The 27062-nt window shown below is 41.7% G+C and overlaps 1 protein-coding gene and 1 pseudogene across 8 annotated transcripts in view; one reads left to right on the forward strand and one right to left on the reverse strand.

Moving 5' to 3' along the window:
• On the reverse strand, positions 1 to 8299 carry LOC308383718 (uncharacterized protein). 7 transcript variants are annotated; one of them, XM_080861798.1, is made up of 10 exons: positions 7817 to 8299; positions 6055 to 6164; positions 4623 to 4832; positions 3459 to 4505; positions 3139 to 3307; positions 2181 to 2225; positions 2003 to 2062; positions 1824 to 1914; positions 1500 to 1657; positions 1 to 845 (listed from the first exon to the last, which is right to left on the reverse strand). In XM_080861798.1, exons 3-7 carry the CDS (start codon positions 4819 to 4821, stop codon positions 2056 to 2058), a joined length of 1467 nt encoding a protein of 488 aa, XP_080717924.1. In that variant the 5' UTR covers positions 4822 to 4832; positions 6055 to 6164; positions 7817 to 8299; the 3' UTR covers positions 1 to 845; positions 1500 to 1657; positions 1824 to 1914; positions 2003 to 2055. The 7 variants fall into 7 exon arrangements, with proteins under 7 accessions (XP_080717924.1, XP_080717921.1, XP_080717922.1 ...); XM_080861795.1 differs by having other exon boundaries at positions 2181 to 3044; XM_080861796.1 differs by having other exon boundaries at positions 1824 to 2062; positions 2181 to 3044; positions 7822 to 8299.
• Positions 8300 to 10548: 2249 nt separating this feature from the next.
• Positions 10549 to 27062, forward strand: part of LOC308398086 (NLR family CARD domain-containing protein 3-like) — a 42116-nt pseudogene continuing 25602 nt past the window's right edge. Inside the window, exons 1-5 of the transcript XR_013974755.1 lie at positions 10549 to 10767; positions 10925 to 12719; positions 17940 to 18113; positions 22849 to 23022; positions 23202 to 23375. The product of XR_013974755.1 is annotated as an NLR family CARD domain-containing protein 3-like (transcript). The remainder of the gene's footprint in view (positions 10768 to 10924; positions 12720 to 17939; positions 18114 to 22848; positions 23023 to 23201; positions 23376 to 27062) is intronic.

Below are 27062 nucleotides of genomic sequence, written 5' to 3' on the forward strand. Positions count from 1 at the left end.
TGGAATCTGTAAAAGACAATACGGTATACTGGTTTTGTAACCCTAATTTCTAAGGTAGACAACGTATTATTTTACCAAAATCATGATAGAAAAAAACAAATGTATTTGTCAATTATACAGCAATTTAATGTAAAAAAATGCAACTTTCCATAGCTTTTTACGGATATTTGCAGTAAAAAAAAAAAGTTATATAATAATATTTACAGTAATTTGTTGTTAATTTAACAGTAATAGGATAGACCCTACTATTGTAAATAACTGTAAAAATAACAGAAATATGTTAAATCTTATTAAAACCTTTGACAGTAAAAAACACAGTGAAATCGTATAACAAATTACAGCATTTTATTTTGACCAGATACATTTTACGGTAAATTCCTGGCAACCACAGCTGCCGGTATTTTACCGCTAAAAATACAGTACAATATGAGGAACATAAATGGTTTACCGTACATTTTACATTTGCAACTGCTAAATATAGAAAAATCTAAAGATGCTCATATACAACCAAGGTAGAGAATATTACTGATAAACAATGAGAAAATTTGACATACCATTTGAAAACAGACTAAACATATCATTTTCTCTATTCCTACAAAACAGCATAGATCTTGAGAATACAGCATGTGTCCATATATATGGCTGGTAATCCATGGAGGAATGAATAAACATGAAACAAAATATTACCTGCCCCTGACCTATCAACAGTAATGAGTCACTGGGTCCTGCCTTGGTGAAGGAAAGGACTCAGTGGACTTTCTAATGCGCATGGTGTCAAAAATACAAGCTCTGCAGGAGTACTTCAATGTCCATCAGGAGTTCACTTTGGACTGGCAGGATCCCCTCTGCAGCAAAAAAATGGACAAAGTTTGATCAGTGCTTGAGCAAAATGCACAGAAATGAACAAAACGTGCTGCCAAAAACAGATCTAATGATAAATGACTTCTTAAGTGTAAAATATACAGTTCTTAAAGGATAGCTATTGTCAAAATGCAACATGGGCTGGTTTTTTTTTTTTTAACTGTAAACGAGACAAACATATCTAAAAGCATAATTACGACAAACGAGCCGTTTTTGAGATTGACCGTGATTTTGTTTTGTGGTCAATAGCCAGTGAATGGGAATACTAGGGGGCCGGGGCATAAATTTGAGCGCATCAAAATCGATACAGGGAAAAAAAAAAAAAAAAAAAAAAAAAACAGCCCAGTTTGCGTTTTGGCAATAGTTATCCTTTAAATCTACTTTTGTAAAAGTGATACACAGACAACGCAGCCCTAATCACAATCATAATTTGTTGGAAAATGTATTTAAGTTTCCTATTGATTTATCATAGAACTTGAAGTTAATGGCTGAATGCATGGTGATGAGACCTATCATTCAATCTACATTTTATAGCGTATGAAACTGCTCACCTGGACATGAACCTGAGCTCGGCTGATTAAAATTAGTGTCTCCTGTCCATCTTTCTTTAGCAAAACTTGAATAATACCACTGCTTACCTCTCATTGAATCTTTGGGTGCAGACTTAATTGAAGAGCCTCGTATAAACAGGCAGGGTGTGATGTTTAGGGAAACCAAAGAATACAGGCGCCATCATTTCTGCCAGAAGACTCATGGGGTGCAACGAAGCTTTCATTGTGGACTGGCTAGATACCTTCTGCATTCAGAAAGAAAACAAGAAGGGCATACACCATAAACAATAATAACTGACAAAAATAATGAGACAAGAAATTAAAGTAACAAAATAAGTGCAAATCAAGTTTCCCTGTGTTGCAGTGTAGCTGAATGTTTTTCAACAATTTGATTTACGGTAAAACACATACCAAATATTTCCAGCCAAGGTTTGTTTCAATCTTCAGCATGTTTTTCCTGCCATTGTCTTGAAACTGTTCCATCTGTCCCTCTCATTTGATGCTGTTTACAAAAACAAAACAGCAACATTGTAAAGGGAAAAAGGAAAATGAATTTAATGGAGAAAAAAGATTATGACCTGAAATCTCACCATTTCCTGAGAGTCACAGGTCCTTTGAGTATCCTTATGGTTTCTGCTCAAATTCATTGTCTGAAAAGGGCAGGAACAAAACAAACCTTTTTAATCATAATAAAGACAAAATTAGATTTAGAGACAGACAACAAAGAAATGTGTAAAATATCTTGTTGAATCTGTTTACTTTACTAACCTTGAAAGAGACTCTTGGGTCTTAGCTGTGCCACCACCCTTAAACCTTAAAACACATGCATCAGAAAACCACTGCAACAAAATTTCAGATGTCCTCCACTGACATTTTTATTGTCTTGAACATATTTTGACCTCCACACACTTGCTGCTAGTCAAATATATTGCTTTAAACAAATAAAGGCAAAACAAGCATCTAAAGCTTGTCCTGGCATTATGAAAAGAAAAAAGCCAAAACTGCTTATGCTCTACACTTAAAGTCAGCTAACAAATGTATATTAACCATTGTCAGGAAAACATGAATTTGAACAAGCACATAAGCTTGTGACATCACTTTTGCAGAAACGTACAGCTACAAAATGCTATAATAACAGTTAAAGTCAAGTAATGTGTGTAACAGACAGTGCTGTTTAAATTTCAATGTTAACAGTTCAGTGCAACACTTAACTTGTTTGCTAATTAGGGCAATACAAAATTCAAATAGTTTAAACTCTGTTGTATAGAATATAGAACATCTCTGAAACCTCAAAAGTAGAGTTCTCAGTAACAATCCCTAGTTAGAGGGATTGTTTAAAGATATATGGTCAAAACCTCTGAAAAGCATGCCTGTGATAACAGAAATCAGGTAAGAGCACAATACTCAATATCAGCTGGGATAACTGAAAACATAAACAACACAGTAGTTCCCAGTCAAGGTACAGTTAAGCTGACTGTACCGATCTGTTCAAAATGTCTCTAAACGGTCTCTCGCCACTCGTGATCAGAGAGATCGGCGATGAGGGTGAGTACTCTTGGGTTCACATGCAGTGTCTTCTTCTTAGTTTTTTCAACTTTTGTTCCCTTCTCTGGGTTAATGTTGAAGAAACACCTTGATAAACACAATAATCCATAATAAAACACTATACAATGAAGAAAATAAAAAAAAGAAAAAGGGAAAGGCAAGGGAAAAGTAAAAGAATTACCTCTGAAGAAATTCAAGTGTGGAGCCAAGTTCCAGGGGATAGTGGATGTTCAGGCAGTAGTAGCTACCAATCATCAGACAGATTGCAGAGATGAAGTCAGTTATTTGGTCATTTACAACTTTGTGGTCAATGCTGAGCATGAACAGTCTCGATGCAAAGCAGGAGGATCCTTGGAATGAAATACAAGTGTAAAAGAATTAACTGTAAAACCCCCTTTACCATTCAAATGTGTCTTAAAATAGTGAAAGTGCAGACATTTAATATAGCGTATCCTTGCATTAGCTTAGGTTCTGTGCACACTGTACTAATTTTCAACTCACCACAAACAATGACACATGGTGTCACAGGCAGGCTTTCCACTTGGACTTCTTTTGCCAGACATGTTTCATCAACATAGTGGAAGAGGGTCTCCTCTTTTTCATCGAAATAGGAGAGGAGGAGGAGCATCATATCTTTCACGTCTTCTGAGCAGCCCTTCAGCTGTCCCCTCTGCATTCGAAGCTTTATGACAGCCTCCAAGACACGCTTGCTCTTGTCTGCACAAGTGGTTTTCAGAAAGTCCAGAACCCGTTTTCCCTTCTTTTCCAGACTGGTGAGGAAAGTCTCTTTCAGCGGTACCCCAGTAAGTTCTTCAAAATGGACTGTCATTCCAATCGCCTGAAACAAAAAAGGCCACTCTTCTTTGAGGGTTTGCATGTCTGCTCCGCTGTTTATTGCTTTGCGCTGAGAGTAGTAGGTGCATTTCATTAGAGTTTTTACTTCTTCATGACTGAAGCTTGTCTGTTCACTGAGAATCTTCATACGTTCCTTCTTCTCCTGCTGGGTTTCCAGTGTCTCACTGACTGGCAAAAACTTCATGTCCCACTTTATGCAGCCATATGTGTCTTGAACAGATGCTCGCTTTTCAGGTGTCACTTCATCGGTGTCATCTGATCCTCCCTGTTTGCGCTTCTGTAACACTGGTGAAGTAGACCTCTTCACATTTTCAATTCGTGCCTGAATCTGTTTTACCAAAGAGTGGTACCCCTGTCCTACCACATCCCCCTCTATGACATCCTGCAGTGACTTGGGATACAACGCAACCAGTTTTTTTGCAATTTCAGTCGAGGCTCTTCTACTTGGAGAGGCACAGGCTTTCATCATCTCCTTCACAATGATGCGGATCATCTCCCTCCACAATCGAGGCTTTGGTCTTTTCTCTCTCTGAAGACACTGGATCAAGTCTTCTGGAAAATCTTCACTTGGAATTCTAAAGTTATCTACCCAGTCTAGAGAATATATTGGACTGGGTGAGGGGGAGGCAGAAAATGAGGAGCAAGAAGATGGAGACGATATGCTGGCCTGGCTTGAAATTTCCATATTTGGTGCTGTAAAACAATATCACAAACAATAGATTAATTGTACTTTTTGGACCTTGGCCAAAGCATAATAGAAAAAACAGAAAGCCCTTCATGGCTATTGTGCAATGAAATCATAATACTTACTGGTTTGTTTCCAGGCAGCCAGCAGTTTTCTTGCCTGAACTGGTCTCAGGACAGAGTTCAGATCAGTCTCACTGATGAACTGCAAGTCCTCAGATGTCTCCACTCCTAATGATTGTAGTGCCTCCACTACAATTTCAAGGATTGAGGCAGACAGGTCCGGCAGCACCTTAGTAATGGAACTCCTTATGCTGTCCCCCATTTCCGAGATGTCTGATAAAAGAATGTGAATAAAGGTCAATTTACACCAAGTTGGTACCTTTGGTCTTAAAATATGAAGCTGATCTTGCTTGATACTACACTTTTATACAGTGTTACGTAAATACCAAACTAACAGCACCATTACTGTGACAGCACACTGTTTTTCAAAGGAACCATTTGGTACCCATACTTCATGTAAGATGTTAATGGATAGAAATCAATTAAGTCAATGATGTTCACACACTGCATCTTTTCTTTTTCCTTTCTCACTGAGTGCAGATGATACTGAGAATGGTATTCTGTCACATGCACCGACACCAGAAAATAAACACTGTCATTCTTAATCAAAATGAGAACTACTTCACCAAACTCAACAGAGTCAGAGCCCCCTGTGACAAGGAAGTGTCCTTTCTTGTACTGTGTTCCCTTGTACATCATTTCTACTGTGACCTTTGTATTGGTTTCAGTAAAGTCAAACATTTGAACTGCTTCTTGAATGGCTTTACTGTACAGCACTGAGTAAAATGGAGAACCATCTTTGACCTTCAAGACAGACTGACACAATGACCCTGCTGCAAGATAGGCTTGAAACATCTGATGTCTTTCAGAGAGTGTATGGCAGAGGTTTTTGAAATTTTTCAGATTTCTGGCACACCTCTTGAAATAACTGTGCTTACTTTCAAAGCGCATTGTCCATAATCTTATCAGTGGGCCAAATTTCAGAATCAGTGCTGGGTAATGGCGTAGAAAATGGTGTTTTGGTCTCAGGTTGCATTCTGGGAACAGAGCTTTTCTTGACTCTAAATATTCTTGAATAAGAATATCAAGATATGCTACCTGAGCCACTGAAATTTTCTGAGCACACACCATGTCTACAATATCTTTCAGCTGCAGAGTTAAGTTCCACACATCATCTGTGGGGTCTGTCACTGTGTCACCAACTATGAGAGGCAGCAATCGGAGGAAGTTCCAGTTCTGTATAGCCTGTCCTGAGAGTTTAGCTGCTTGAGGACTGACCTCAGATGGCTTTGTAGAAGCATCAGAGGCATGGTAACTAAACTGTTTGATGCGTCGGTTCAGAGTGGAGTAAGTGAACCATGCTTTTTTCTTTATGAAGTATTTCAGATACAGTGCCACATCATAAGCCAAAACTCCCTCAAAGATATCATGACCTAGACATGGTGGCAAGCCTGGCATACAAACGTTGAAGTATTTCAGTGAATTGAACACTGACCTGAACTTCACTCCTTCGACGTCTGGTGTATTGTCAATCTGGAGGCGATCAACAGCAGAGTTGTAGTTCTCTTTGGTACGTTCTGGTCCACACAGATTTGGGTCAGCACCCTGAAATTCAGATTTCGTTATCAGGCAGTACCTGCAGAAGTACTTTGAAGAACTAAAGTTTTCAGTGAAGCCACCAATACAGTGAGAACCCAGATTATCACCAGCAATGCAAAACAAAGTTCCTTTGACTCTAGTTTCATCTGATGCAACAATCCCACTGTCCTCCAATTCTTTCAAGTCTGCCAGTAATTCAGAGAACACATTAGCATGACCAAACTCTTTAAAATCTTTCTCCCTGCACAGTAAGACAAGAGACATGTGATCTGTGTCTGAGCGTACATGAAGTGGCAAGTTTGCCACTGATGCATATACAGCTAATACCTTGTGTTTTGTCCTTGCAGAGCCTAAAGGGTTAGCGACTTCAAAGGCATCCTGGTAGAGTACTAGCTTGAGACATGATGGGTTTTGACCAAAAAAATCATTTGATTTAAACAGCTTACTATCACTTAAGTCACACAGAACATCAACAGGAGGCTCAGTAGAGGGCTCTTCTGATTTCTGCCACAGATCAGACTCTAGCAGACATCTCAAAGTCTCTCTTAAAGGCACATAATAGGCAAACCTATCTTTTCTGTTTTCATCTCTCCCTAAAAATATTTTCTTTGGTTCCACATAGTTGAAGGCTTTTTTAAAGATCTGAGCTCTGGAGTGCACTGTCCTCAATGGCCCGGTATGACATGCAGAAAAAAGATCATAGCTTTTGACAGACTCGCAGACTTTGTTGATGTCCTCCTCTGATAATGATGTGTCATCTTTTAACAGTGATGCAAGTTTACCCAAACTGTATGTCTGTCCCAACTCATGTATGTTCTGCATTTCCTCCACAATGTTCTGTATGGTTGAAGCAGGCAGTAGAAACTGACCCTGCAATTTTAAGTAGAATAGTGAAACGTTTCTCAGAAAAAGATCACAGAATTCAGGGGGCATTTCCATATTATCTTCATCTGTAATAGACTGTGCAGCAGGCTCGGAAATCAAGGGTACAAAGTCATCTGATGTGGTTGGAACAGATGATGATTGACATGCAGACTGTCTATATAAATCACCAATGCTGCTGTCTGAAAACTCTCTGTGTTTACGTGACATGTGAGCAGTAAAAGATGATTTAACTCTAAAGGTATTTGTGCATCCTCTTACTGGACAAGTGACCACGTGTCCTTCCACAATATGGCTCTTCAGATGAGCTATTAACTCTTTAGAGTTCTGACACTGACGTTCACACATCGCCATTGCACATGTAAACGAAGAAACCACCGCCACACCAGTGACATGGGTGGGGGCAGAGTGTCTTCGGTAAAAATGAGCCTTAAACGCAGCCTGCTTCAATACACCGAAAGAAACTACGTGGCTCATTCCGATGCAGTTTACAATGAAGCACGTAGCCCCTTGATGACTGAACTACCTTACCACAGAAATTACACATTAACATAACTCCAAGTACTTTGGTAATTCCTCCCTAGCGAATTAAGCACGCCAAATACAGAAACTAATCCAGAGCAATGCTTCCCTCGCGACAGTAATGCTAACTCAACTCACAAATGCTAACTAAATTCACAACCTCACTCATAAAAAAACGAACTGCTAAAATTATCTATAAACGCTGGGCTGGTGGATTTTTATAACAGAGATAACTTGAAGTTGCATGTACTCACCTCACCTCGAACTAATTGTAAGCTGCCAGGATGTCTACAAATTCTGAAGATGCTGTGGTCCAAGCAGCAATAAATGGCGCTAAATTGCGAGTTCAAAACTGTGTCCGTTAGTGAAGCCAACTTGAGTCTCCTGCATGAAAAAAAGAGCGGTTGGCACACAGCTCAGCAGCGCGCCGCGCTATTGGTCATTTTCAGGTGACGTTATCCCGCAATGTAACGTCGCTCTTTGTTTCTTTAGGAGGAGGTTCGAATTTGATCAGAAGTCACGTCTGCAGACCGCTGCAGCCACGTCTTGCCTTGCTTCCCCTTTTTTTGGTGAAATGGTTCGCTCATACTGCACAATGTTGCTACCAGATTTTTTTTTTCTCTGCAATTCGAACGTAAAACGTCTGTACACACAGTTTACCAGCAGTTTAGCTACCAATCAACAGCGATCACACAAACTCAAAATTTAAGGTGGACCCACTTAAGGTGGTCTGATAATATGGCGTGAAACACAACAACATATAGTTGTTTTAAAATAATAATTAAAAAAGATTATTGAAATCAATTTTATTCACAACCATGAACTTTATTTTTAACATCTTCTTTTGCTGTTGATTTTTTTATCAGAAGGTTAACAATGATATACTGCAGGCCTAACTTTTAATCTGTATATCAGTATCTGAATTTTAAAATAAAAAAATACTATCAGTTTTATTGTCTTTCACTGCTGATATTTGCTTCTTTTTTTTGTTTGTTTTTTTTTGTTAATGGTATGTACTGGTTGTTTTATTACGGTGGACCCTATTTTTTAACATCTTGCTTCTGTAAAAATGAATGTTTTTGTTTGCTTAAAAATCTACAGCTTTATACTGTGAATTCCAATGTGCACAACCCCAAAAGATGTAGTTTTACTCAAATAATACCGTAAAATCTAAGTTTTTCAGACATTTTCAACATTACAATATGTAATTGTAAAATGTATGCATATTTATTTGTTTTCACAGAAAATATTTATAATTTCAACATTTTATTACAGTAAAAAACAAAGTTTTATCCAGTCTCACAATTAACGGTTATTCAATCTATTTAATACAGTAAAAGGAAGTTTTTGGTTTTACGCTCCATTACCGTTGGAATTTGACGGTGTTTTGATGTATATTTTACTGACTTTTTTTACAGTGACAGTTCTGTAACTGTAACTTCGGTCGTTGCTGTGCTTTTTTTGGAAGTCGAATTTCCCAGAGGAACCCACCTGAGGGATTAATAAAGTTCTATCTTATCTTATCTTATCTTATCTTAACACTTGTGCACAATATAAGAGTTTAAATAAATCTAAAGAATAACTCAAAATCCTACAATCACATTGAGAAAATCATCTACAGCTAAATATCCAAGTGGATTTGTTTAAGAAATCTCCATCTGTTGGTGGCCCTCTACAGGTGCATGCAGTAGCAAGTTTGAGTGTCTGTACCTTAATTAGAAGAGATAGCATGGCAATAGTAATTAGAGTTGATTGAGCAATGCTGTCCTTGTAATGTAGTTTAGGATTTTTATGCATCTTTTTGTGGACAAGTCCAGTTTTTCTGTAGAGCCTCTCAAGTTGGTGACAGCAATCAAACTTCACGTGTAAACCAGAGCAGCAAATCAGCTCAAAATGTGTTGTTCACAGTGAGTGGGATCATCAGTGTGCCGCTATGTTAACATCCTGAGGCAGGATTTGTTTGGTCAGAGAATGGATAGATCACTAAGTCATTGTTGAGTTTAGGGGGATGGTAGACAGTTGGAGTAGGTTCAGCCAGTTGACACATAGTAGAATAAAAATAACTAAAGGCAGGAGCAGACACCTGTATGACTTTCCACCTCTCACATAGATTATTGTCCCTGGGCAGCACCACAGGTCTGGTAGATGTTAACAAACCTGGAGGAGAGGATTCAACTGAGAAAAGTCACAGAGTTGTGTCTTGATGCTCAGTCATCCAGGTAAGTAAATCCCAGAAAGGTTGATTCTGTTCACCTGGACGTTTTCAGTGCAACAAACGTTTCATCATCATCAGGTGACTTCTTCAGTCTCAGCTGACTGCAGGTTTCCAACCTTATAAACAGCACATTTGTATAATGACTGAAACCAGCAGCACTGAAGGAACAATGGGCTGGTAGGTCAGTTCATTGATCATTGGTACGCATATTGTCAGGACCATTGATCAACAACCACTGATCAATCACAGCATTGTAAGATGGTGTCAGATGTACCCTTAGGCCCCTCCTCCATTCAGAGATGGTCTTTCCCTTTTCACATAAATGGCCTCCTTGACTCCGCCCTCAAACCAGCGTTCACATTTACTCAGGGCCTTCTTGATGTGATGTTCTTCTGCCTCCCTGGCTGCTGTGTCTGTGGGGATGGTGTTTGTTCTGTGTTGTAGCATCCTGATGACAGATAAACAGAGTGAACCTTTAAGACCAGCTGTCTGTATGATCAACTCAGTCACCTATAACACCTACAAGTTTCTGGCTTTGATTCTCAACCTGTTGGTCGTTCAGCTCTGAACACCAGTGAAATGTTTCTCCCACTGAAATCACTGCATCCATATCAACAGAATCAATGTTTTGGGATCATGGAGTTGTGGACAAAGTCTCAGTTAATCAGATAAAGTCAAACTTATAATTGGTGGAGGGATCGTTTATGATGTGCCCCTTGATCGTAAAGAAGTGGATGTTGTGTAGACTGAAGTTCAGAGTGGTGGGTCATTCATAAAGTATTCTGTTCCAGCTGCTGGAGGACAACATCATTACTTTTGTGAAGAACGAGCTGAAAAAGATCCAGAAGGCTCTGCATCCAAATAAGCCCCAGTGCTTGGAGTTTCAGAGGGAGGATGATGAGCAGAGGAACAGAGAGGCATTTGTGAAGATCACAGTCGACTTCCTGAGGAGAATGAAGCAGGAGGAGCTGGCTGACCGTCTGCAGAGCAGTAAGAGGATTTCTATAAAGATTTAAGCTGCTGGATAAATGAGACACTCATGATACCAGTGTGTTCAGTCATTTCTCAGTGGGTCAGAAATTGTCATCAGCCTTTTGTAAAATACAATTGTTGAAGTTGTATTTTTAATATTATTATTATTATTCAGAACTTCCAGGTGCAGTTTGTCATCGTAATCTTAAATCTGCCCTGAAGAAGAAGTTCCAGTGTGTGTTTGAGGGCATCGCTAAAGCAGGAAACCCTACCCTCCTGAATCAGATCTACACAGAGCTCTACATCACAGAGGGAGGGACTGCAGAGGTCAATGATGAACATGAGGTCATACAGATGGAAACAGCAAACAGGAAACCAGACAGACCAGAAACAACAATCAGACAAGAAGACATCTTTAAAGCCTCACCTGGAAGAGACGAACCAATCAGAACAGTGCTGACAAAAGGATGGGCTGGCATTGGGAAAACAGTCTTAACACAGAAATACAGCCTGGACTGGGCTGAAGACAAAGCCAACCAGGACATCCAGTTCATGTTTCCATTCACTTTCAGAGAGCTGAATGTGCTGAAAGAGGAAAAGTTCAGCTTGGTGGGACTTGTTCATCACTTCTTTACTGAAACCAAAGAAGCAGGAATCTGCAGCTTTGAAGACTTCCAGGTTGTGTTCATCTTTGATGGTCTGGATGAGTGTCGACTTCCTCTGGACTTCCACAAAACTACAATCCTGACTGACCCTAGAAAGTCCACCTCAGTGGATGTGCTGCTGATAAACCTCATCAGGGGGAAACTGCTTCCCTCTGCTCGCCTCTGGATAACCACACGACCTGCAGCAGCCAATCAGATCCCTCCTGACTGTGTAGGCATGGTGACAGAGATCAGAGGGTTCACTGACCCACAGAAGGAGGAGTACTTCAGGAAGAGGTTCAGAGATCAGGAGCAGGCCAGCAGGATCATCTCCCACATCAAGACATCACGAAGCCTCCACATCATGTGCCACATCCCAGTCTTCTGCTGGATCACTGCTACAGTTCTGGAGGATGTGCTGGAAACCAGAGAGGGAGGACAGCTGCCCAAGACCCTGACTGAGATGTACATCCACTTCCTGGTGGTTCAGGCCAAAATGAAGAAGGTCAAGTATGATGGAGGAGCTGAGACAGATCCACACTGGAGTCCAGAGAGCAAGAAGATGATTGAGTCACTGGGGAAACTGGCTTTTGATCAGTTGCAGAAAGGAAACCTGATCTTCTATGAATCAGACCTGACAGAGTGTGGCATCGATATCAGAGCAGCCTCAGTGTACTCAGGAGTGTTCACACAGATCTTTAAAGGGGAGAGAGGACTGTACCAGGACAAGGTGTTCTGCTTCATCCATCTGAGTGTTCAGGAGTTTCTGGCTGCTCTTCATGCCCATCTGACCTTCATCAACTCTGGACTCAATCTGCTGGAAGACCAAATAACCTCCCAGAAGTCTGAAACAGGAGAATCTGCAGAGAAACACTTCTACCAGAGTGCTGTGAACAAGGCCTTACAGAGTCCAAATGGACACCTGGACTTGTTCCTCCGCTTCCTCCTGGGTCTTTCACTGCAGACCAGTCAGAATCTCCTACGAGGTCTGCTTACACAGACAGGAAGTAGCTCACAGACCAATCAGGAAACAGTCCAGTACATCAAGGAGAAGCTCAGAACCAATCTGTCTGCAGAGAAAAGCATCAATCTGTTCCACTGTCTGAATGAACTGAATGATCGTTCTCTGCTGGAGGAGATCCAACAGTCCCTGAGATCAGGACGTCTCTCCACAGATAAACTGTCTCCTGCTCAGTGGTCAGCTCTGGTCTTCATCTTGCTGTCATCAGAAAAAGATCTGGATGTGTTTGACCTGAAGAAATACTTTGCTTCACAGAAGGCTCTTCTGAGGTTGCTGCCAGTGATCAAAGCCTCCAACAAAGCTCTGTAAGTACAGAAGGCTTGCAAAAGTATTCGGCCCCCTTGAACTTTTCCACATTTTGTCACATTACAGCCACAAACATGAATCAGTTTTATTGGAATTCCACGTGTAAGACCAGTACAAAGTGGTGTACACGTGAGAAGTGGAACAAAAATCATACATGATTACAAACATTTTTTCAGGGTTCGTACGGGTGCTTGAAATCCTTGAAAATGCTTGAATTTTAATATTGTGTTTTCAAGGTTTGAAAAGTGCTTTAATTTCAGATGTGGTGCTTAAAAGTCCTTGAAAGTGTAGCTGTATTTCATTCACCACAAATAACTATCTGACTGAATAGTTTTCTTTTCAGATAGAGAAATAAAATGAGTCGCAAAATGTAAAAGCAAAATTTCTCAGCCTGGGCTGCCTTGCACCGCTGTCTGTTTTAATGTGTGACCCCGCCCCTGCCCCGGGCAGTCGGGATGAATGCGCTAACATACATGTAGGTTTCTGTTTTAATGAGTGTTTGATGGAAAACGGCAGTGGCAGAGTTTGCTTTCTCCAGTCGCATTAGGTGAGTCCTAGTAAATAATTTTCCAGTACATGTACATTACACATGCTATTTTTTTTTCATTCTAATTATTATTTTGCTAGCTATTGTTGCGAAATCAGTTTCACCCCGGTTCTTTTTATTCCTCGGGCATCCAGAGACGTACCGGAACTCAGTAGTCATTTTCACAAAAACCTTTATTCAATTTTATTTAAGCATGCATCTTCTAGAAGGGGAGATATGCAAAGCCGGGGTCCCTCTGCAGATCTTCACTCCTTTGTCTGTTACAACCAGCTTAATAGAAGTGACCCCATCATAAAACCCCCATGCTGAAAACTCTGTGTCTGTGTGTGTATGCACGAGCACGTGAGTGCCTGTGTGTGTGCGTACCCGTATATCTATGTGAGTGCACGCCAGTGAGTGTGAGTGTAACAGTTTAAGCACTGTGTGTGTGTGTGTGTGTGTGTGTGTGTGTGTGTGTGTGTGTGTGTGTGTGTCTGTGTAGGTGACTTCTTGACGGTCATAACAGTAATCTCCTCACCTAAGCTACACCAAATTCCTTTAGACAACATACAAAACAGAGTTAACATATTTAAAAAAAATAGACTCCCACTCTGCATCCACTGGGCCAGTGGCCTCTTCTTGTCTTACATTTACAGATCATGTGGAGAGTCTCCTGCAAACCTACTTCTAAGTTTATAACAATTATGAGTTTTATTAAAGGTACAAGCATCAGCATCAGCAACCCCCAACTGTAGCTTCCTGTCTCCTTTTATGGCAGGCAGACCCCCAGTGTCCATAAATTCCTTTCTCTCTAAACAATTACACACTCTCAGGCCTACAGCTAAGCCAAACTAAAACACAGACAAACAAATCCTTCCCTATTCCTCTGATCTAAACACATTTAACACATCATATTATACAAGTTATTTTCTTGTACTCACACTATCAAAGCATTTACTACAGGGAGAGACAGTAAAAATGGCGCTAGCAAAAACTCTCTGCCTGTAAGCAAAAAAAGGAAAAAAAAAACAGCCTTCCCTTCCCTGTTTGTGTCAAACAATCAAACATATATATGGAAACGTGACATTTGGTTGTTTAGGAAGAAGGGGAGGTTTTAGGAGTGACACCGGCAAGAGCGAGTGTAAGAAAGAAAGAGAGTGAGTTTTCACTTCTGAGAGACTTGACGTTTACCGTGTTTGGAGTCTATAGTTAGTGTGTTGTCTTGTGTACTTACTGTGTAGTTGGTGTGTAGTTAGTGTGTAGTGTAGTTGTTGTTTTGTTTTGTGTGTCAGTTCTACTAGTGAATGTCACAGTTGCTGCAAAAAAGCCACCAAAGGCAGATTCCAGTGTAAATGCTGTCTCCAGGTGGAAAACGTTAGGAGTGATACACCTGCTGTTGTCATACCTGCAGGGTTTATCCCTGTGCTGGGTGGAATAATGGTAATGGAGGTCAGTAATTTGCACCAGAGGTACACTTCAACTGTGAGAGACAGAATGTGAAAAAAAAATCCATGAATCCACATGGTAGGATTTGTAAAGAATTTATTCGTAAATCAGGGTGGAAAATAAGTATTTGGTCAATAACAAAAATACAACTCAATACTTTGTAACATAACCTTTGTTGGCAATAACAGAGGTCAAACGTTTACTATAGGTCTTTACCAGGTTTGCACACACAGTAGCTGGTATTTTGGCCCATTCCTCCATGCAGATCTTCTCGAGAGCAGTGATGTTTTGGGGCTGTCGCCGAGCAACACGGACTTTCAACTCCCGCCACAGATTTTCTATGGGGTTGAGGTCTGGAGACTGGCTAGGCCACTCCAGGACTTTCAAATGCTTCTTACGGAGCCACTCCTTTGTTGCCCGGGCGGTGTGTTTTGGATCATTGTCATGTTGGAAGACCCAGCCTCGTTTCATCTTCAAAGTTCTCACTGATGGAAGGAGGTTTTGGCTCAAAATCTCACGATACATGGCCCCATTCATTCTGTCCTTAACACGGATCAGTCGTCCTGTCCCCTTGGCAGAAAAACAGCCCCATAGCATGATGTTTCCACCCCCATGCTTCACAGTAGGTATGGTGTTCTTGGGATGCAACTCAGTATTCTTCGCCCTCCAAACACGACGAGTTGAGTTTATACCAAAAAGTTCTACTTTGGTTTCATCTGACCACATGACATTCTCCCAATCCTCTGCTGTATCATCCATGTGCTCTCTGGCAAACTTCAGACGGGCCTGGACATGCACTGGCTTCAGCAGCGGAACACGTCTGGCACTGCGGGATTTGATTCCCTGCCGTTGTAGTGTGTTACTGATGGTGACCTTTGTTACTTTGGTCCCAGCTCTCTGCAGGTCATTCACCAGGTCCCCCCGTGTGGTTCTGGGATCTTTGCTCACCGTTCTCATGATCATTTTGACCCCACGGGATGAGATCTTGCGTGGAGCCCCAGATGGTGGGAGATTATCAGTGGTCTTGTATGTCTTCCATTTTCTGATGATTGCTCCCACAGTTGATTTTTTCACACCAAGCTGCTTGCCTATTGTAGATTCACTCTTCCCAGTCTGGTGCAGGTCTACAATACTTTTCCTGGTGTCCTTCGAGAGCTCTTTGGTCTTGGCCATGGCGGAGTATAGAGTCTGACTGTTTGAGGCTGTGGACAGGTGTCTTTTATACAGATGATGAGTTCAAACAGGTGCCATTCATACAGGTAACGAGTGGGGGACAGAAAAGCGTCTTACAGAAGACGTTACAGGTCTGTGAGAGCCAGAGATTTTCCATGTTTGAGGTGACCAAATACTTATTTTCCACCCTAATTTACGAATAAATTCTTTACAAATCCTACCATGTGAATTCATGGATTTTTTTTTTCACATTCTGTCTCTCACAGTTGAAGTGTACCTCTGGTGCAAATTACTGACCTCTGTCATCATTTTAAGTGGGGGAACTTGCACAATCGGTGGCTGACTAAATACTTTTTTGCCCCACTGTAGGTGTAAATGTATGAATGAATGTGAGAGCGAATGGTTGTCTGTGTCTCTATGTGTTTGCCCTGTGACAGACTGGCGACCTGTCCAGGGTGTATCCCGCCTCTCGCCCTATGACAGCTGGGATAGGCTCCAGCGCCCCCCACAACCCTAAAAAGGAAAAGTGGAGGCGGATGGATGGAAAATAGACCCTGCAGAGCTTGATCCGGCCAGCCTGCCTCGGCAGTGGCTGTTGGGAAATCATAATTGACCACACTGTAACGGCCCTGCTGGAGAGTCAGTAACTTTCTCCCCAAACTACCCTCAGAAATGGGATGAGCAAAAGTCTTTATAAACTCAACCAGGAAATCATCATGCGAGCCGAAAGAAAAAGGATGAGCAGATAGGTAAGCAAGAGAAGCCCGCCAGTGTCCAAGGTTTCTAGACAAGTTTCAGACAGCTAGTGTTTACGGGAATAATAATTACTGAACAGAGACGTCGTGCTGTGAACTTTGTTGCTGTGGATCTAAAATGTAAAAATACATCTGAGAAGATTTATTTCTAATCATGGTTTTATGAGCCCCCACAGATTGATTCTGTTCATCTGGACGTAGCGTTTTCAGTGGGAGAAATGTTTCGTCACTCATCCAAGTGACTTCTTTAGGCTCAGCTGACTGCAGCTTTCCCCAATCTTATAAAAAGTAAATTTGCATAATGACTGAAACCTAAACACTTTACCCTACCGCCTACTGGTGTTGGCCAGAGGGGCCGATGGCGCGATATGGCAGCCTCGCTTCTGTCAGTCTGCCCCAGGGCAGCTGTGGCTACAACTGTAGCTTGCCTCCACCAGTGTGTGAATGTGAGAGTGAATGAATAGTGGAATTGTAAAGCGCCTTGAAAAGCACTATATAAATCCAATCCATTATTATTATTATTATTATTAATGGTCAAGGAACTGACCTCCCAGCCCATTGTTCCTTCAGTGGGCTGGTTTCAGTCATTACGCAAATGTACTGTTTATAGGGTTGGAAACCTGTTGTCAGCTGAGACTGAAGAAGTCACTTGGATGAGTGACGAAACGTTTCTCCCACAAAACGCTACATCCAGATGAACAGAATCAACTTTTGGGATTTACTAACCTGGATGACTGAGCATGCATCAAGACAAGTATTTATGAGATTTACAGTTTCTTATAATTTCTAAACCAGAAGGTGGAGGAGATGGAGCTCATGATGACTGGCTGCTGCCCTTCAGCATGCTTTATGAAATCATCCAATCAAAATTAAGTTGGCCTTTAGGGAGAGCGGGGCTTTAAAGGGGAATGAGTCAAAGCAGCTTTTAGACAGAAAATGAAATGAGAGTCTGCACCAAGTCTAGGATGTGATACATTATTTACAACTACATTCACACATATTAGAATTAATAAAGTGACCAGCAGTACTGTAGTAACTGTAATACTGTATAACTCACAGGCCTGTGTCAGCAGACACTAAACTAGTGTCATTAAATTAACCTGTACTTCACTGGTTTCCATTTACATACATTGGAATAATTGTGTTTAATTTGAAATATTTTTCTTCTGTTACACTTACATTCTTTAACATTTTTTATTTAATTGTGCATTGTAGCGTACTTGTACTTTGTACGCATTTGATTACTTAGGCTCAACATATAAAGAGATTTTATTTGATAATAAATATTATTGTTTTGTTGTTCTTGTTGTTTTTTTCAGGCTGAGCAGCTGTAACCTGTCAGAGGAAGGCTGTAAAGATTTGTTGTCAGTCATCAGCTCCCAGTCCTGTAGTCTGAGAGAGCTGGACCTGAGTACCAACAGCCTGAATGATTCAGCAGTAAAGCTTCTGTCTGCTGTAGTGCAGAGTCCACGCGCCAAACTGAATATTCTGAGGTCAGATCAATTTGTATTCTTTTTTCTTTTGTTTGTTTGTTTTGTTTTATTTTTTAACTGTGAAAATAAATCAAGCAATTTAACCAGTAAAGGTAAACTTTATCAATTTACTGTGTTTCGTACCATTTTTAGTAATTTTTAAGTTAAAGTGAAGTTTTACTAATCTTCTCAGCATAAAACAACAAGGATTCTGAATCAGAATCATGTTTATTGGCCCAGTATATGTGCAGACACATACAAGGAATTTGGTTACGGTAGACAGGGTTGGTACGAGTACTTGAAATCCTTGAAAATGCTTGAATTTTAATATTGTGTTTTCAAGGTTTGAAAAGTGCTTTAATTTCAGATGTGGTGCTTAAAAGTCCTTGAAAGTGTAGCTGTATTTCATTCACCACAAATAACTATCTGACTGAATAGTTTTCTTTTCAGATAGAGAAATAAAATGAGTCGCAAAATGTAAAAGAAAAATTTCTCAGCCTGGGCTGCCTTGCACTGCTGTCTGTTTTAATGTGTGACCCCACTCTTCCCCCGGGCAGTCGGGATGAATGCGCTAACATACATGTAGGTTGCTGTTTTAATGAGTGTTTGATGGAAAACGACAGTGGCAGAGTTTGCTAGTAAATAATTTTCCAGTACATGTACATTACACCTGCTATTTTTTTCATTCCAATTATTATTTTGCTAGCTATTGTTGCGAAATCAGTTTCACCCCGGTTCTTTTTATTCCTCGGGCATCCAGAGACGGCACCGGCATGCATCTTCTAGAAGGGGAGATGTGCAAGGCCGGTGTCCCACACACACACACACACACACACACACACACACACACACACACACACACACACACACACACACACACACACACACACACACACACATGTCTATATATACATCAGACATGCATACACATACATACACAAAGCTGTGTAAACCAACTATAAATAACCAATCTAAACTTATATACATAAAATACAGAAATGAAATGAGGTGGAATAAATACTACAGAATGTACATAAGGTGCAGTTGCATTCTGGCAGTGGGATCAGTGTGACAAGTCAACTGTTTAGAAGGGAGATGGCGAGGGGAAAGAAACTGTTCCTATGTCGGGTGGTCCTGGTCTGCAGGCTTCTGTACCGTCTGCGAGAGGGCAGCAGATCAAAAAGTCTGTGTCCAAGGTGTGAGGGGTCTGTGATGAGTTTCCCTGCCCATTTCCTGGTTCTTGAGAGGTACAGATCCTGGATGGAGGGCAGGAGGGTGCCGATGATCCTTTCTGCTGCCCGTACAGTCCGCTGCAGTCTGCTCCTGTCCTGTTTAGTGGCTGCTCCATACCAGACTGTGATGGAGGAGCACAGGACAGACTCAATGACCGCAGTGTAGAACTGGATTAGTAGCTCCTGTGGAAGACTGTACTTCCCCAGTTGCCTCAGGAAGTACATCCTCTGCTGGGTCTTTTTGAGGACCACATTGATCACACATGACACCACATTATATTTAGAATAGAATAGATAAGAATAGAATAGCCTTTATTGTCATTGTACAGAGTACAATGAAATTGGAGTGCCACTCCCTTGGTGCAAGTTTCAATAATAAATATAAATGTAAAATATAAAAAGTACAAAAAAACAATCGTAAGTACTCAAACAATAGTATGTACAATATATACAGGATAGCAGCATTAATATAATGACAGTGACGGTATGGAATAGGTTCAATTGTTTTTGTGCTTATTTACTACGGTGATAGCTCTGGGAAAGAAGCTATCCCTGAATCTGTTTGTCCTGGTTTTATGTGACCTGTACCGTCGGCCTGACGGTAATAGTTCAAACAGTTGATTGCTGGGGTGAGAGTGGTCCTTGATGATATTGCCAGCTCTGCTGAGGTACCGAGAGTTTGCAGTGACCTCCAGGCTGGGCAGAGAGCAGCCAGTGATCTTCTGGGCTGTGTTGATGACCCTCTGCAGTACTTTCCTGTCCGCAGCTGAGCACCCTGCATACCATGTTGTTATGCCGTACGTTAGGATGCTCTCTATGGTGGCTCTGTAAAATGTCACCAGCAGCCTCTCCTCCAGGTTGTTCCTCCTGAGCACTCTCTGAAAGTGGAGACGCTGCTGGGCCTTTTTAACCACCGCCGTAGTATTTGCAGTCCAGGAGAGGTCATCAGAGATGTGCACGCCCAGAAACCTCATGGAGTGTACCCTCTCCACACAGTTCCCGTGAATGTAAAGTGGGGCCGGGTCTGCTCTGCCCTTCCTGAAGTCGAAGATAAGTTCTTTAGTTTTCGTGGTGTTCATTTGGAGGTTGTTAACTGAACACCACTCAGTCAGTCTGTTGACCTCATCTCTGTAGTCTGACTCATCCCCCCTTGAGATGAGTCCAACCACTGTGGTGTCAACCGCGAACTTTATGATGGTGTTTGAGAGATGGGTAGGGGAGCAGTCGGATGTGTAGAGCGTAAACAGGAGGGGACTCAAAACACATCCTTGTGGAGACCCGGTGCTGAGTGTGATGGTGCTGGACCGGTGGGGGCCGAGTCTGACAGACTGTGGTCTATTTGTCAGGAAGTCCTTGATCCAGAGGCAGATGGGGGTGGAGAGTCCCAGGTGAGACAGTTTCTGGACCAGGATCTCCGGGATGATATGATTGAATGCTGAGCTGAAGTCCAGAAAGAGCATTCTCACATAGCTTCCTTGGTGCTCCAGGTGACTCAGCGCAGTGTGGAGCGCTATGGTGATAGCGTCCTTGGTGGAACGATTTGTCCTGTAGGCAAATTGGTGGGGGTCCAGAGTGGGAGGCAGACCGGCCCTGATGTGCTGACAGACCAGTCTCTCAAAGCACTTCATCACTACAGGCGTAAATGCAACAGGCCTGTAGTCATTTGGGCTGACCACAGCTGTCTTCTTGGCGATGGGGATGATGGTGGAGGTTTTGAGGCAGGGCGGGACGGTGTTTGATGACAAGGAAAGGTTGAAGATTTTAGTGAAGACTCCGGTCAGTTCGTCAGCACATGCTCTGAGAACCTTTCCATGTATTCCATCAGGACCTGCCGCCTTCCTGGGATTCACTGACCTTAGAACACACCTCACTTGATGCTCCCTGAGTGTTAGTGTGCCAGTGCTGGGGGCGGGTGGAAGTGGTGTGGCAGCTGAGGGCCTGGTCGTCTCAAAGCGGGCGAAGAAACGGTTTAGATCCTCAGCCAGTGAGGCATCAGTCCTAGATGTTGCTTGATTATTGCTTCTGTAGTTGGTAATGTGATTGATCCCCTGCCACATTTTTCTGGGGTCGTTGTCAGCAAAGTGATCTTCAATCCTCCTCCTATAGGCAGCCTTAGCTTTCCTGATGCCTCTACTCAGGTCTGCCCTGGCCGCCCTATACGCAGCCCTGTCCCCTGACTTGAAGGCAGTGTTGCGGCTTTTTAGGAGGGATTGCACTTCGCTATTCATCCAGGGTTTTTGATTTGGAAACACCCTGACCCTTTTGTTGACGGTGACATTGTCAACACAGTTCCTGATGTACGAGAGTACAGTGTCCGTGTACTCCTGGAGGTTGTGGCTGGAGAATAAATCCCATACAGTTGTTGAGAAGCAGTCCTGCAGTTGAGAAAGGGCTCCTTCAGGCCAGGTTTTTATTGTCTTTGTCTGGGGCTTTGTTTTTCTCAGCAGGGGGGTGTAGGTGGGGGTGAGGGACATGCAGAGGTGGTCAGATCCAGCCAGGGTGTCGCTCTGAAAGCATGCCTGATGTTTGAATAGACATGGTCCAAAGTGTGTTCTCCTCTCGTAGCAAAGTCCACAAACTGGACAAATTTAGGAAGCACAGTCTTTAGGCACGCTCTGTTAAAGACTCCGGCGACAATAAAAACCCCATCGGGGTGGGCAAGCTGTTGTTTGTTTATGGTGTTGAGCAAGAGGCTGAGAGCCGTGCTAACGTTAGCATCCGGCGGTATATAAACAGCTATCACAATAACTACTGTAAACTCCCTCGGGATGTAAAAAGGTCTGCACGAGACTGCCAGAACCTCCAAATCAGGAGAACAGTGTGTGTGAATGATCCTGCTGTTACAACACCACTCGTTATGCACATAAACACATAGCCCTCCTCCTCTGCTTTTACCTGAGTTGCTGTTTCTGTCATGCCAGTGTAGCTTGTGGCCTGCTAACTCGACTGCAGCGTCGGGAATCAGCGGGTGAAGCCACGTCTCCGTAATAAGAATAATGCTGCAGTTACGTACAAAGCTTGTGTTGGCTATCTGTAGCTCCAATTTGTCTAGTTTGTGGGTGATGGATCTGGCGTTCGATAGGAAAACGCTCGGAAGTGCTGGCCGGTGTGGATGTTTGCGTAGCCTAGCGTCTGAGCCCGACCGGCATCCCCTCTTCTGCTTTCTTTCCCTCCGTCGCCTTCTACGCTTGCTGGGCGGGCAGACCATCCATGGTGACCCTGGCGGTCTCGCTATCTCCACCAGGATGTTCTGTGTTCACTGATAGTCGCCATAAACAAACAAACTATATTTAAAACCTAGGTCAATTAGGTTCTGGCGACTGTAAGAGATGGCGGCGTTGCAAACATTCAAAAATATCCACATTAAAAGTAAAAACGAGCACCAAACTGGAGAGCTAAGAGCCGCTGCACCCGTGCGCGCCGCCATCTTAATGATCTTAATAATCTTAATTTAAAATATAAGATTAGTTATTGCACCCTGATTACACTTTAACGACAGTCTTTGTTCATGTTTTCATTTTCAGACTCAACGTCTGTGAACTTTTAGAGGAAAACTGTGAAGCTGTGTCCTCAATGCTCAGCTCTCAGTCCTCTACTCTGACAGAGCTGGACCTGAGTATCAAAAATGTGCAGGATTCAGGAGTGAAGCTTCTGTCTGCTGGACTACAAAGTTTAAATTGTAAACTAAATACTCTGAGGTCAGATCAATTGACATTTTTTTTAAATGAATCAATGAAACATTTTATTCAAGTTCATCCATATGATGTTGTATCTTAGTATGTTAAGGTTTCCTTCAAAAATAAAAAGATGGCATGTAATATAATAATAGAATGACAAACTTTACATAAGTATTATAGATTTATCTTTTATTTTTCAGACTGAGTGGCTGTAACCTCTCAGAGAGAAGTTGTGAAGCTCTGTCCTCAGTCCTTAGCTCCCAGTCCTCTAGTCTGAGAGTGCTGGACCTGAGTAACTGTGACCTGCAGGATTCAGGAGTGACGCTTCTGTCTGCTGGACTAAAGAGATCACAGTGTGCAGTGGAAACTCTCAGGTCAGGATTCAAACATTAACACATATGATCATTTAAAATGTGAATTATATTATTGATTGACTTATCAATAGAGCTTTTAGCTGAACTTATATTTACATTTGAGTGGATTATTAGACTCTGAATTACTGTGTAAAATATGTCATATGTTTGTTTATTTTTAAAAAAATCATGTACTGGCCAATTTACATAAATTTGGCTAATCTTCCACAATATATACATTTGATTTCGTTTGGCATAAAATGTCCAAATTACATATTTTGCTGGATATTGGGTATTAATGAAATTATTATGTCTTTAATGACCCCACATTTCCATATTTAGGAAGTTACTGGTGGTATTGTTTCAGTGTTTGAGTTTTCCTTGCAAAGAAACATCTACCTCCTGAGCTACAGCCACCCTTTATTTACTGGATGATTGATGCTCAGTCATCCAGGTAAGTAAATCTCCAAAAGTTGATTCTGTTCATCTGGATGTAGCGTTTTCACTGGGAGAAACGTTTCATCACTCATCCAAGTGACTTCTTCAATCTCAGCTGACTGCAGGTTTCCAACGCTATGAACAGTACATTTGCATAATGACAGAAACCAGCCCACCGAAGGAACAATGGGCTGGGAGGTCAGTTCTTTAATCAAAATTATACAAATTCTCATGACCATTGATCTACAACCACTCATCAAAACCCACTGATCAAAGCCCACTGATCAATGGCCATGAGAACCATTCACAGAGAGTTGGGGAATGGCTGCAATCACAGCATTTCAATCATTATTTTAAAGGCTGTAGATTGGAGCCATTGCTCTAACAGTGTATAAATATAATAGGGCTTGGTGCTGATGCTAACCATGCTAGCTGCTTAAGCCTTTATTTACACATTATAAGCACATTTAGCTTATTTTAAACAGTATATAAAACAGCTAGTAATGCTGGGACTTTATATTTTCACAAGCTAACATGAGCCAGTCAATGAGATGTCTAGCCATGACAGTTGTATGTTGCTGTGGGAAGAGTCGGGCTACATACAGTGATGCTAGTGTTAGCCATGTTAGCTTCTGTGTTTTTGTATTTTCAACTTCTTGTTTATTGTTAGCTCCTCTGTTTAGTTGCTTTAGGGATTCTTAGTTTACTTTTCCCGCTTTATTTTGGTAGTTATTGTGCCTGGTGTCATAAGTTTATTTTGACTTCCTCCCCTGACATTGTCTACATTAGTTTCAGCTGTCGAAGTTTTTATTGAGTGTTTCCTATTTCTTCCATTTGAACAATAGTGATGCACTCTATGCTTGTAGCTGCTGTGTGCTAAGTTCTTCTGTCAAGGAAAATGGTGCCTGTGTTTGGCTTTGCCGCTGCTGCAGCTCGCTGGAAGCAACAATGTAGTATTTCACTGTTGTCAATCATTTTTTGTTATGTCATTTTTGCTCTTTTGTGTTCTGACTTAATTTCTGCTGCTTTAAATTATGATTGGGAGATACTGTTAACCCTTTTACGGCCGTTCAGAGCTGAACGCTCCGTTTTGCGTAACTATTTTTAAATGCCTGTAGATCTGCAACCACATAAGCTAGTGCAATAATTTTTTTCACTCCACATCAGCCACGCCGCTTTGCTTGCTAAAACACCGGTGTCGGCACATGAGGACGCTGTCATAGCCTGTCAGCGACGTTGATTAGCTGCGTATATACAAATCTGAATCGCATCATTGGCTGGACTATGGGATAAGGTGGCATCGTTCTAATTCCAAACTGGAGCAGCCAGTAACTTACTGACTAACACTGCCAAAACAGAATTGTTAACGTATTTATTGTAATTTCAATTCAGGTTAGATTTATTCTTCTGTGCGCAATGCAGATTTTCTGTACGCAGAGACCGTGTCGGCGGTGCGCGATTGTGCATGCACGCAGCTTAGAGGGAACATTGATTATGTCCACTTGAATGAAGTCTGTCCGACTGGCTGCTCTATCATCTGAACTCCGCGTCTTTTAGGATGTGGTGGAGGACTCGCTGTTGTTTACCAGGACAGATTCACATGCAGTCTGATGACCTCGGACTCCTTTTCTTCATTTGAGTCACAGATGATGGTCAGTTCCCTAAAAACCATTTATTGTATTTTATTCTACCTGATGGGGTCTTTCTAACTGAATTTAACGACCTTCTGACATCCATCATTACATTGGAGAAGGTTGGGAGATTTAAGCCTTCATATTGATGAAGCATCCTGTAACACTACTGATGAGCTCATCACTATCACTGAGTCTTTTAACTTTAGGCAGCATGTTTCTGGCCCCACACATACAAAGGGTCACACATTGGATCTCGTTTTCTCCCTGGGTTTAAATATACACAATGTATGTGTGGAGGATGTCCATGTGAGTGACCATAGCTGCATATTTTTTAATTTGTTATTTTACTTGGATCCTTCATCTGCTAAACTGATGATCAAAAGGCGGATTAAGATGCTGCTGGAAGGTTCTCTGCCATGTTTGACCCTCACATGGCTTGTAGTGACCTCGACTTACGTATTTTGTCTTTTAATGGTCAATGTAAATTGTTAGAAAGCCCACTGATAACATGTTGTTTACATGGCTAAAATGTTATGGCTCATTCATTGATAGTATTTTCGCCGTAGAAACTGATGCTCCTTGAATGCACCACATAGGTACTCGAGGCCATGTGGTGGCCAGTGTTGCCAACTTAAAAAAAGACGTGAAAGCGCGTATCGCTTTTACTCTCAACAAGCAGCGGGTGCTGTAAAGCAGTCAGTTCTTCTTTTACTCTTTTACTGTTATGCTGTTTTGTGGATCACAAGGTTTAAAACTACTTATAAACACACACAAAAAGTAACTCCACCAGAGTGCCTATTTCGGGTCACTTTTGCCGGTGCAAGCCCGGGTAAAGGAGCAGGGTTGGAATTGTGACATTAAAAAAAACAATAATTGCTAAAAGAAATTTAATTTGTAATTCTAAATAAACTCTAAATGCATTTAGGACGTTTTTTACTCACTTTATGTCTCTTCAACGATGTTATTTCTCTCTCCAACAACATAGGTTACAATTAGATTAGCATGACCAATTATGCAACTTAGGCGATGACGTCATTTAGCGACTTCTAGCGACTTTTAGGACAGCCAATAGCAATTTTCCTTACTGAGCAGTTGGCAACACTCTCAGTATTTTTTCTCCTCTCACCGCCAACCTGTGTTTCCTTTGTTTATTGTCGTGTGTGAATGCCAGAAGGTGCGTTCTGATTGTATGATGTTGTGTAGGTCAAATGTTATTGATTATGTTTGTTCACTTGTGAGGATGCTAATGCTATCTTACGCTAATGCGCTACTAAGCTAATTGATGCTAGTTGTAACCTTGTGTGCAGTGATTGTTGAGGTGTTGGTACCTGTGAGTGTTGAGTACAGTTTTCATAAAGTGAACCATCAGTATCCACAGGTTTCTGTAAGAGCGTACGTAGGCTGCCATGACAGACCACTACTTCCGTTGTCCGGTTTTATACTTCCGGTTACTCAAAGCGAGACCCAGCGTTCAGTCGTTGCTAACAACAAAATCAGTTACTTTGTGCGGTAATAAGTGGCTTTACCTGTTCGAAGATGAGCTCGGGTTCAACGTGTGCTGTCGTCGGCTGCCACAATAATTCAAGAAAACTGAAAAACGCATTAGAAACATTTTGCCTTGAGCATCAACAACTTA

The sequence above is a fragment of the Rhamphochromis sp. 'chilingali' genome, assembly GCF_963969265.1.
Source record: "Rhamphochromis sp. 'chilingali' genome assembly, chromosome: 1".
Taxonomy (NCBI): Eukaryota; Metazoa; Chordata; class Actinopteri; order Cichliformes; family Cichlidae; genus Rhamphochromis; species Rhamphochromis sp. 'chilingali'.